The 13,143-nt window shown below is 40.3% G+C and overlaps 1 protein-coding gene across 2 annotated transcripts in view; it reads right to left on the reverse strand.

The window, feature by feature from the left end:
- Nucleotides 1-1,439: 1,439 nt before the first annotated feature.
- STXBP4 (syntaxin binding protein 4) overlaps nucleotides 1,440-13,143 on the reverse strand; it is a 180,640-nt gene continuing 168,936 nt past the window's right edge. For both annotated transcript variants that reach the window (XM_059996537.1, XM_059996538.1), the window contains one exon: nucleotides 1,440-2,838. In XM_059996537.1, the coding sequence (XP_059852520.1) occupies nucleotides 2,724-2,838 (115 nt within the window). In that variant the 3' untranslated portion in view covers nucleotides 1,440-2,723. The remainder of the gene's footprint in view (nucleotides 2,839-13,143) is intronic.

Consider the following 13,143-nt stretch of genomic DNA (forward strand, 5'->3'; position numbering starts at 1 on the left):
CACAATGGCTCTAACTGGCTCTGCAGTGGTTTAAGAGAATGGGCCCCGCAAGACTTGCCTTGAGCCCCAGTTTCCACACGTAGGTGATAAATCACCCTGAGGCAAAGATCAGCAACTCTCTCTAATCCTAAACTTGTTTACAAAATGAAGATGATCATAGTTTCTACCTCATGGGGTTGTTTTAAGAAGATAATGAAATAATACATGCAAATTATCCGTCACGAATGTATGGTACAAAATGCCCAATAAATAATTTCATTACGATTTTTGTAGGCCTTTTCCATTAGGTATTCGATTAGGAAGCAGGAAGGAAAGTGGCACCAAATGGTAAAGTTAACCTATGAGGCGTCCGCCAGTGAACTGCTTCCTGAGGATCTTGATGCCAAGTGACTTGAGCATCTTCTGTGTCTTCCTCACTAGAAACAAATTAGAAAAACACTCCCAGGAAAGGGAGGGACACTTCATACCATTAATTTGGCAACCACAAATAGTCTGTACTTTCACAATTATAGATACTAATTTATAAAAGTAACTTGGGGTGTTTGAGAATCTCACTCACCTCTGGGGGACACAAGGAAAGAGCTCCTTCAGGGCCTTCTCTCAAAACTTGTCTCCCTGCAGCTTCCTAATATTCAAAGAGCTGTCAGAGGAAACACAAGTTTCTCCAGCCATTCTGAAACTTTTCTCAGGGCTAATGACTACCTATCAGCCTGGATTTGACTTATGTTATCATTCAAGACATAAATTATAAATCCTACATATATTCAGGAATGTGTGCCTGAGCATAATGTGCACATATATTTACCACATAGATCTGTATAATATACCATATGCAATGTCGTAGACTAGGAGACTCAAGATCTAGGTCTAGGTTTGACCTCACTGTGTGAGCTCTCAAGATCTCAGTTTACTCATGTATATAAATGGTTACAATGGATGATTCTGACACTATATTCTAAGGAGTTTTAGGTTTGCATAGCAGTGCTGGGGGCTGTTTTAATTGGGCCTCCATCTTGTTTGAAGCAGGACAGAAATATTAAAAAAAAAATCTGTTACAAATATTGAGATTCTGTTTAAGAATTCATTTGAAAAATGAGTCTTTTTCACCAAAAGATGTTTGAAAATCACTGAGTCAAGTGATCCTCAAGGCTCCGAGTTCCTTTTTCTTACTTGTATTTCAGAGGTGGGGAGGGCAGGAGAGAGAGAAAGAGAGAAGGGAGTGAGGAGAGGAGGGAAAGGAAGAAGAGCAGTGGCGGTGGTGGGGAGAAGAGGAGGCCAGACAGACATGGTAACGTCTCTGTGCTATCACGGATGGTTTGGGAACAGTATTCTGATTAATTAATGATTCTTGCTCACTTGCTTACTCAGTACAGTACATCACCTAACTATATAATAACACTGCGTAAGGATAAGTCCCTTTTTGTTATTCAGTTGGTACTTAATGCCCAGAGCATTTAAAATGACTTCCTCCTCCCTGCCCACCCCCCACCCCAACTTCCCAGCCCCAGGTTTAAATCATTAAACGGAGAGAAAATCTTTAGCACTCCAAGTCAATGGCTCATTCCTTCCAAAAACTGTCTAGTAGCATTCTTACAGTAAGATGAAATAAGATCGGAAGCATAATCGGTCTGGAGGCTGATATCAGCAATAATGAGGTCAGTCTGGAACGCACAGCAGAGGAGTTCAAGGATGTCTCTTTTGATACATAGATTCCGGATGCCCCTCTATTCATCAGCTCCCCTCAACACTCCCTCTGGCAAGGACAACCCAGCAGGGCAAATCCCAAGAGGGAGTCGGTCCCTTTACTTTAGAAAAATGTGAGCTGCTGAAAGAAGCCCATTGAATCAACATCACAAAGCCATGCCCCTGCTTGGTGAGTGTTTGGGGGAAGGGTTTATAGGAGAACCATGAGGTTGGGTGGGGGCCATGTTTGAATGAACAAGTGCCCCCTGAGTCTCTGTGGCCCCAGGGGTACACAGCTGTGGAGCTCAGCTGCATCAACAGAGACATGCGACCCTCTGTGTCGGGCTGCGACCTGCCTCTGCAGGGACATCAGGGTGTGGGGCAAAGGGGCCTGGACATGGAATCTGAAGGTGAGGGTGTGAGCCTCAGCTCCAGGACAAGGTGCTTCATTTCTCTGAACTGCTCTTTCCCTAACTGAAAAATACCCAGTGGAGTTGCCTCACAGGCGTGTTGTATGGTTTACACAAAACAGGGTCTGAAAAGCATTTTGTAAATTAGAAAGCATCATAAAGATGTAAGCTATATATCCAGTGGCCTGTGGAAAAGCTTGCTGAAATCACTTTCCTAAGGTACGCATATAAGAGGTTAGTGAATTACCAAATAAATGAAGTGTTTCACTATGTTCATGTAATTTTCAATGTGTCTTAATTATAAAAACCACTGTGTCTGGTATTCTATAAAGAACTAACTATAAAATTACATAATTACATATGAAAAATTATATATATTATAAAATCTAATTACATATGATTTCAAAAACAGGACCAGATTATTCCTAAAGAACTACTGTAGTGGCAATTAATTTTGTAAATGTATACAGTTATATCAAAAAGTTTTACAAAAATAGCTTAAATCCAATCTCCATTTCACTTCACTAAATAGTGTGTGGTTTACTCCTATTTTAGATGTCGCGTGTCAGAGTCCTCCACGTCGACGGAGATGCCAGAAGACCATGGACCGCAGCTTCCCACAGAAAACCATCAATTCTTCTGGTCAGGAAGTTCTCTGGAGCAATCCTCTTCGTTCTCCTCTGAGCAGGACAGGGTCAGTGCACTCATCACGGGATGCATCCAGGATGTAGTCTGTGTTACGTGACTTGGGAAGAAAAAGGGATACAATTACAATCTGAAAGACTGTACTTCTACCCACCACGCAAGCAGTGATCCCAGTGACACTGCTTCCACCCTACTGCAGTCTCCTGAATTAGGAAGCAGTTGGAACTGGATCCAATAGTTTTTAAAAGTCTTAGATACGTTTTTAGGTTCAACAAAACCCATTTTTTTCTTTATTCTTTGATAAAAAACAAAAGAATGCAGGAGAATGTGTTATCTTTGACTCCTCACTCTTCTTTATCCATCAGCAAGTCCTGTGATTGCCTTTCTGTAACATCTCTGGAATCTTTTCCTTTCTCCTTTTCCAATGCTATGGCCTGGGTCACTGAAACAGCTTGTCTCTTTGCCTCTGTTCTAGTTTTTTAATTCATCCTCCACTCCAGCCAAGAGATCTTCCTAAATGACAGATCATACACTGCTGCTCACCTGCTAAAAATTCAGTGCAAACTAATGCCTTCTGGATCAAATACATATTCCATAGTACGAAATACCTTGTTTCTTACCTGCCTCAACAATACTTTCTTCTCTGCTACAATCTTCCCCCTTCCCGTCTTGTTTATTCAGCTAACTCAAACTACTTCTAAAGAACCAAATCTCCCTCTAGATTCCTCCAATCTGTGCCCATGGCCTTATCTCTTATACCATATTACAAATGCCTGTTTATTTTTAGGCCTTTGTACTGCATACAAAGCTCCTTTAGGGCAGGAGCTGTTTCTTATCTCTGAGTCTATGGTACCAAACATATTCTCAGAACAAGTAACTAGGCGTTTCAGGGAAGAACACAAACAGAGGTAAGGAAGGACGTACAAACATATGGGGCATGTTCAGGAAGTGGTGAAACATCACTACTTGTGCCCCTACCTGATGCATGGTGTTTTTTAGACCTAGTATCCAACTCCCAGCCTTCAGCTGGATGACTCGCCTAAATCCACCACTATCTGCCCAGCTGCTGAGTCCTGGACAGACAGCTTCTGGAATAGGATGACTTATTCCTTCTCCTTGGATCCTTGTTCTAGCCCTGGCTTACCTCACTGCCCTATCCATCCTAGATCAGTTTCCCCTGCCCCCATCCTACTCAAACTCAACCTCAGAGAAGCATCATGTCTTAGATCAAGTCCATCTGAGGGCTGGCACTTATGAGGATCAAATAAGATTGTGGATCTCAAAGTATCTCCTACTTCCTAAAATATTACAGAATAACATTTCTGAAGTGTGTTATAAGGGTTTTTAATACATATTATGTGAAGAAGAGAATTCTATGGTCAAATAACTTTGAGATACACTAGTTTAAACATAGTTAAGTAGGTTTTTTTTACTGTAGGATTTCCCAGAGCCCTAAATATACTAATGTGTCTTACGACTCTCCAAGAGTTTATAATATTACTCAAACTAACATGCCCTATTAGCACGCATGGGACGAGTGTGCCTTTGAGCACAACTTGGGATCTGTCACAAAGAGGCACTTACTTTAGTGCCTATTGATGACAATAACTGAAATGTTGCACTTAGTACCAATGGTCAGTTTCACTGTTATTACTAGATTTGGTTTGTTTTCAGTCCTATATTCTAAATTCTATCCCTATCCCCTAAAACAAATTGTTCCACTCTTCTGTTTAAATATTGAAAATGCAGCTTTCCATGGAAGAAGATCACTTATAGTTTCACGATAGAGTAAATGCACTTAGGTTGTTTAAGATGGAGGTAGAGGTGGCAAGGCCCAGATATCTTCATAGTTTCAAAACCTCAGAGTGTGGTTAAGTGATACAAAGAATAGTTATTCTCTTGACAGTAATCCATGTTACTATTACCTCTTTAAAATGGTTTAGTGCGATTTCTTATTATGGAGGCTAAACTTACAAAGCATTTGATTCTGCACAGGTTAACTTCATTTCAAGGCTTTTGTAAAGCTGGAAAGCTGCCTAAATTGAAAGTGGTTTTAAAGAATTACCAGTGAGTGTAACACAGAGGGCTAGAATACCACTGCAAGGGAAAATGAGGACACATTGTCCCATACAACGTACCTGTTTAAAACTGAAAGGAAAAAGCTTGATGGGATATCTTAGTATATTTACTTTACTGTTTATCAGCACATTTATAATATGTTAGTCCAAAGAAGAGACTTTAATTTAGATTATTATAAATCCTTCCTCCCCTACAATGCTCCTTAACTGGGGAGGCTGGAAAGGAAGAAAAACAGGCACAATTAATTACCTGAGGGGTAAGGTTGGGTACACACTTTCTTATGTGACTTAAAAAAATTCTCATGTTTGAAATATTATAACTGCCCATATATGGACATTCCACTGAATTGATAATATAAAATAAGCAAAAGTAAAATGTTTAAGAAGAAAATGTAGTTATAGACTCTGAACAATGAATATTAGAAAGTTCTGCCAGAAAGTCATCCTTGACAGTAAACTTCATTTGGCACTTTTTAATCAACAAATCAACATCTGATCTTTCTCCAAATACAAAATAATACCATAAAATATTAATTGGTTAATCTTATGTTCATAATACACTTCTCTGTACACAATTGAAAAACACACACCTTAGCGCCAAACATGCAAATACAATAGCCAATCACTAGAAAAAAAAAAAACACATCCAGAACCAATGCTTCTAAAACACAGGTAATGCATGTAAAGTGCCTGGTGAAGAGTAGATATTCAATAATGATCATGGCTGTTTCTTTGTTTTTTGTTAATAATTAGGGTTTTCTGAATATTGTAAGTAAAACTTGGAATTCTTCCTGTGATGCTGGAACGGGGCCATTTGTGTGTATACGATTCAATTTTATGTCCTGGTGAGCATGGTGACTAAAGAGCTTTGACATAATCGGTATGATGAGATAATCCCAGATTTACTGGCTTGGAGAACATTCTACTATGAGAAATATTTCCTCTCTGATTTGTGTGCTTGGTAATTCAACTGAGAAGAGAGAGAATAAATCAACCCTGTTGACTCTGTTTAATTAATAAAGACCCCATTGTTCACAAAGTGAGATGCTGCTACTTAGTATGAAAAATTTAGAGGTCTGGAAAATAAATGAGGCTGACTGTGAAACATGAAAATCTTCCATTTGAACATACAGTACCTCTGGGAAATGTTCCTGCAGAGAGTGTATCTGACCTGATTTGGGGAGCAATCAACAGCAGTTCAGATATATTTGAAAATCTAAAAAGCCTAATACTACTTGCCTCTGAATGACTGCCAAATCTGCTGTTGGAAAACAGTAATATTTGAGCTGGGGAGATGACAGTGTTGTGTGGTTTCTTTTATAATATTAGTAATTTGAAAGACATATTTTAGCGCTTATAAAAAAATAAACCCTAAGACAACATGCTTTATTTTATTGCCAAAGAAATGTAAGTGAATTATTTAAATTCCATTATAATTACCTTCCTTATGTTTCTTACCTCCTAGCATGCAAAATGCTTTCTTCCTAAATGAAAATTTAGGACAGCCAGTTAAGAGAAAAGTGGTTTAAAGACAAAAAGAACACTTGTTTTGTAGAGATTCATTCTTATAATAGTCTGTGATGAAGAAAGAGGTTCTTTTGTTAATCTTCCATTGTAAATGATACTATTTATATGTTATTGTGAATTTAGCAAGATTGCATATATTATCTATTTAAGATAAAGCTGCAGAATAATAAGCCAAAGTAATTAACTTACAATGTCCTTTTTTTACAGAGAGCAGGGTAATCTTATGTATATAATATTCATATGAGCCAGAAAATAAAGACAAATAAATATGTTAATCCAAAATGTTTCTGGTATCAGTACTTGGAATCACTGAAAAATTTTACAACTGGCCATAAACTTCAAGTAGTAATGAAAATAAAAGATTTAATAAGAAATATTCCCAATTGAAAACAAATCAGAAGGGAAGAACAGAAAGTGAACCATGTCAATAAAACTATAAAAAAGTCACCAAACCTTGGTGAGGCAGCATGTAATCTTGTCAGACACTGGTTATGAGAATGACTACAGATTAGTAATAGAAAGTATCCATTCCAAAACATGTTTAAGAGAAAATTGCAAGCAGTTTATTTCCACAGATATATAAAGAGTTCCCTCTTACATAACTTTGGAAATATACTCCTAAAATCAAAATGAGTATTTCCCATTAATGAATTCTGTAAATATCACAGAATACTTTGAGAATTTTGTAATTAGGCATTTGGAAATCCAGTGGGGCTCTGATCAAACATTAGAAGGATCCCATTCAAATCTTTACATTCTTGAAGACAAATTTTATTTCTATTCTATATTTATGGCATTCTCTATAAAAAACATATCAGATATATTTTGCAATTAAATAATCCAATTAATTAAAAAATCTTTAGGCCTAGATAGTACATTATGTTACAAGAATCTAAAGCTACAGTAATATATTACTTATGCATAATATTGGAAAAAAATTACATCACTAGACTTGTAAAAAATGAACGCTGAAAAGTCCTGAAAAAATATGAATTATATTTTTGAAGTAATATACACAGGTTTAGATTGCTGTCAATTATTGTACAGAGGCAAAAACATACCAAGTCCAAAGGTGATACATTTTTCAAAAAAAGAAAATGTTTCTATGGTCTCAGACTATAGCTTTGGGTAACTTTTAAAAATTGATGCTGTTTTGGATTGTGATAGAATAAAAAAATTCAGAAGACCTCTAAGAACATGTCCTACTGACACTGGTGCCTAGACACTGGACTATTAGATAATAGTCTAAAGCCTAGAGCTTGAGGGAAGGGGCACTGGTTTGTATTAATTCTTGCAATTTGCCTGAAACTTGGCAAATGTACAGGAAGAAAGATTATATGCTATAATACATTGTACTGGAGATAACTGACAGAAGAAAAAGGTGCTAGAGATCTATGGAAAGTAATTTAAGGAAGAAGCAACTGTTACGGAATGAATTGTGTCCCCACCCCCCAATTCTATGTTGCAGTCCTAAACCCTAATGTGGCTGTGTTTGGAGGATGGGGCCTTTGTGGAGGTAATTAGGGTTAGATGAGATCATGAGGGTGAGGCCCTGGTCCAATGGGACTGGTGTCCTTGTAAGAAGAGGAAGACACATCAGACCTTTCTCTCCATGAACACAGAGAAGAGGCCATGTGAGGAGGTAGTTGTCTACATCCCAGGAAGAGGGGCCTCACAAGAAACCAATCCTGATGGCATCTTGATCTTGGCCTTCTGTCCTCCAGAACTGTGAGAAAAATAAATTTTTCACCCAGTTTAAGCCACCCAGTCTGTGGTATTTTGTCATGGAAGCCCTAGCAGACTAATCCAGCAACCAAATTTGGAAGGGAAAGTGACAAAAAAGTTAGTATTTGTTGAGAAATTTAAATAAAGGGTCTTGGAGGCAGAGAAGATGCCATATCCGGCTAAATAAAAGTATAACCCTAGAAAGGTGATGAATTTCCAAAGTACTTTACACAATCCCAAAGGATTTTCTTATATTATCCCTCCAAAATGCTAAAAAACATGCTTCCTGCCTCAGTTATATCTGTTATTGGTTAAATAGGGGAAAAAAGAGCTTGATGTTGGCTGTCTAGATCTGGATATTTTATTCATTTCAGTGGGCTTTCCATTCTGAGTAACCTCGGTCAGCTGGCTGGCCTTCTGTTTAGATGACAGTTGCTCATACAGAGTTTCATATGGCTACACCCCTTTGTAGGTATTTATAGAAGATCCAGAGCAGGCTGTCTCAGGCTCCTGAGCCCTGTAGCCTCTTTGCTCCTGTCACAGGGCTGCTGACTGGCTGGGGAGAGGTATAAGTGTAGGTTTTGGTTGCTGGTTTCTATTTGCAGCTGTGCAAATGCTGTCGTATGAAGCTCCTCCACTGGCAAATAGCAGTAGAATAATATAAGGGAAGGGAAGGGGAATGAACATCTATTAGGCACTCACCTTGTGCCAGGTGAGTTATTTTGTTAAATTCTCAAAACAAGCCTGGGAGATATAAACTACTATCCTTGTTTTTTGATGAGAAAAGGGGTTACAGACAATAGAAATACTACTAATTATACCAAGGTCACACTCAAAAGTGGTGGTGTAAACATTAGAAACCAGGTCTGTCTGATACTAAAGCCCATATTTTTTCCCTATCAACTGCTTCCTCAATGACCGTATTCACTCATTTGATAAATACTTATTCAGTCCCTACACATACCAGGCACTGTACTAGTTACTGGATATTCTAAACCAGTTATCACATAGATGGGTACATCCAGACTAGTGGTTTTAATACCTTACAATTTAATCATAGCTAGAAGTACTTGGGAACGAAATATTTTAATAAGCTCCATACTTCTTCCTTCAAGTCCTCTGTTGATTTCTTCATTATAGTCTCATTAAGAATGAAATGCTCAGGATTGCCATACATGCAAAGGCAGTGAGGAGCTTACCCCCATTTCCCTTATCTACACTGAAGTTAGGTACATAGAAATTGCCCTGACATCTCATCAAGTGAGCCCTAGACTTCAGTAGTCTGTCCATGGCTATTTCTTAACTCATCTAAAATTAATCAAAGCAGCCAAATTAATGAGGTCTTAAGAGGGAGGGCTCCTGACAGTACCTACTAAAGTGGAGCTAAAATCATCTGCTAAGGATTTAGGAAAAGTTAAAAGTAGTAGCTTTTTATTTCCCATCCAGAAACCATCCCTCACTCTCCACCCTCCCTTCCCCAGTCTCCTTAATTTCTAATCACATTAGAATTACCTAACATGGACTCTACGTGCAAAATAAGGTTGGAGGTAAAAAAAACAATCTCAAATTTTTCCTTTTGTGTTTTCCATTTTTTAATTTATTTTATAAATGAGATGATACAATGTAACTTAAGCCTTTAATTAATACAGAAGGCTGACAATGACAAATTTCATTCATATATAGGTTATGATCTACATTCTTTCCTACCTGGAAACAACCTAATAGGCTGTTCTACTCCAAGTTCAGACAATCATTTAGGGTTGTTAATGAACTCTGTCTGGAAAGATATGAGACAAAACATGCCTATTGGAAATCAGTTTTCCTTTGAAGTCATAAAGGCAAAGCTCTTAAATACTGACTATCTCATAAGAACTATTGGGGGGGAATGTCACTGTTTATTTTGTCATTCCAACCTACGGTTTGCATTATTACTGTTCATCCTGGCAGAGTTCCTGTGTTGGCAATATGCTCTAGAAGACCAAAGACTGAAAAAATGTGGTATGTGTCCCACACATCTCTTCCCCCGGCACCCACAGCAGACATCTCTGATGCATCAAGGCAAATATCAGGGACTTCCCTGGTGGCGCAGTGGTTAAGAGTCCACCTGCCAATGCATGGGACACGGGTTTGATCCCTGGTCCGGGAAGATCCCACATGCCGTGGAGCAATTAAGCCCGTGCACCACAACTACTGAGCCCATGTGCCGCAACTACTGAAGCCCGTGAACCTAGAGCCTGTGTTCCGCAACAAGAGAAGCCACCGCAATGAGAAACCCATGCACCACAAGGAAGAATAGCCCTCACTCACTGCAACTAGAGAAAAGTCCGTGTGCAGCAACGAAGACCCAATGCAGACAACAAAAAAAAAGACATATCAGTGAGGTTGAATATAGCCTCAGAATTCTTCACAAACAACACTTGAGAAAGTGAGTTGAAATCTATTTGCCCTCTCTGCTCTAGACAGAAACTTCTGTTTTATTCAGAAATCACAGGCTCCCTAGGTTTTACTGGTATGCATTTGTAATGTAAGTATAATACTTCCTATGTAATGGAGAACAGATTTTATAATACAAGGTGTGCTATCTCAGATTTCAGAATGTGATATAAAGGTGTATCAACACAAAGGAATTATAAGCCAGGTGTGAGTAACTTTTAAAAACCAATGAGTAGACGGCTTCATGATGACGGAAGAGTAAGACGTGGAGATCACCTTCCTCCCCACAAATATATCAGAAATACACCTACATGTGGAACAACTCCTACAGAACACCTACTAAACATGAGCAGAAGACCTCAGACCTCCCAAAAGGCAAGAAACTCCCCACGTACCTGGGTAGGGCAAAAGAAAACAGAATAAACAGAGACAAAAGAATAGGGACGGAACCTGCACCAGTGAGAGGGAGCTGTGAAGGAGGAAAGGTTCCCACACACTAGGAAGCCCCTTCGCGGGTGGAGACTGCAGTGACGGAGCGGGGAAGCTTCGGAGCCATGGAGGAGAGCGCAGCCACAGGGGTGCGGAGGGCAGAGCGGAGAGATTCCTGCACAGAGGCCTGGTGCCGACTGGCACTCACCAGCCCGAGAGGGTTGTTTGCTCTTCCGCCGGGACGGGTGGGGCTGGGAGCTGAGGCTCGGGCTTCGGTCAGAGCGCAGGGAGAGGACTGGGGTTGGCGGCGTGAACACAGCCTAAAGGGGGCTAGTGCGCCACAGCTAGCCGGGAGGGAGTCCGGGAAAATGTCTGGAGCTGCCGAAGAGGCAAGAGACTTTTTCTTCCCTCTTTGTTTCCTGGTACGCGAGGAGAGGGGATTAAGAGTGCCGCTTAAAGGAGCTCCAGAGACGGGCGCGAGCCATGGCTATCAGCGCGGACCCCAGAGACGGGTATGAGACGCTAAGGCTGCTGCTGCCGCCGCCAAGAAGCCTGTGTGCGAGCACAGGCCACTATCCACACCTCCCTTCCGGGGAGCCTGTGCAGCCCACCACTGCCAGGGTCCAGTGATCCAGGGACAACTCCCACAGGAGAACACACAGCGTGCCTCAGGCCGGTGCAACGTCATGCTGGCCTCTGCCGCCGCAGGCTCGCCCTGCATCCTCATTCCTCCCTCACCGCGGCCTCAGTGAGCCAGAGCCCCCGAATCAGCTGCTCCTTTAACCCCGTCCTGTCTGAGTGAAGAACAGATGCCCTCAGGTGACCTACAGGCAGAGGTGGGGCCAAATCCAAAGCTGAACCCCGGGAGCTGTGCGAACAAAGAAGAGAAAGGGAAATTTCTCCCAGCAGCCTCAGAAGCAGTGGATTAAAGCTCCACAATCAACTTGATGTACCTGCATCTGTGGAATACATGAATAGACAACGAGTCATCTCAAATTGAGGAGGTGGACTTTGGGAGCAACGATATATATATATATTTTTCCCTTTTTCTCTTTTTGTGAGTGTGTATGTGTATGGTTCTGTGTGTGATTTTGTCTGTATAGCTTTGCATTTACCATTTGACCCAGGGTTCTGTCTTTCCTTTTTTTTTTTCTCTCTTTTTTCAGTATAGTTTTTAGCACTTGTTATAATTGGTAGATTTGTTTTCCAGATTGGTTGCTCTCTTCTTTCTTTTTTTTTTCTTTTATTAAAAAAATTTTTATTTTAATAACTTTGTTTTATTTTACTTTATTTTGTTTTATCTTCTTCTTTCTTTCTTTTCTCACTTTTATTCTGAGCCGTGTGAATGACAGGCTCTTGGTGCTCCAGCCAGGTGTCAGGGCTGTGCCTCTGAGGTGGGAGAGCCAAGTTCAGCACATTGGTCCACAGGAGACCTCCCAGCTCCAAGTAATATCAAATGGCGAAAATCTCCCAGAGATCTCCATCTGAACACCAAGACCCAGCTCCACTCAACGACCAGCAAGCTACAGTGCTGGACACTCTATGCCAAACAACTAGCAAGACAGGAACACAACCCCGTCCATTAGCGGAGAGGCTGCCTAAAATCATAATAAGGCCCAGACCTCCCAAAACACATCACCAGATGTGGACCTGCCCACCAGAAAGAGAAGATCCAGCCTCATTCACCAGAACACAGGCACTAGTCCCCTCCACCAGGAAGCCTACACAACCCACTGAACCAACTGTAGCCACTGGGGGCAGACACCAAAAACAACGGGAACTACGAACCTGCAGCCTGCGAAAAGGAGACCCCAAACACAGTAAGTTAAGCAACATGAGAAGCCAGAGAAACACACAGCAGATGAAGAAGCAAGGCAAAAACCCCCAGACCTAACAAATGAAGAGGAAATAGGCTGTCTACCTGAAAAAGATTTCAGAATAATGACAGTAAAAATGATCCAAAATCTTGGGAAAAAAGTGGAGAAAATACAAGAAACGTTTAATAAGGACCTAGAAGAAGTAAAGAGCAAACAAAAAGTGATGAACAACACAATAAATGAAATTAAAAATTCTCTAGAAGGGATCAATAGCAGAATAACTGAGACAAAAGAATGGATAAGTGACCTGGAAGATAAAATGGTCGAAATAACTACTGCAGAGCAGAGTAAAGAAAAAGAATGAAAAGAATTGAGGACAGTCTCAGAGACATCTGG

This window comes from Delphinus delphis, chromosome 19, assembly GCF_949987515.2.
Source record: "Delphinus delphis chromosome 19, mDelDel1.2, whole genome shotgun sequence".
In the NCBI taxonomy this organism is placed as follows: domain Eukaryota; kingdom Metazoa; phylum Chordata; class Mammalia; order Artiodactyla; family Delphinidae; genus Delphinus; species Delphinus delphis.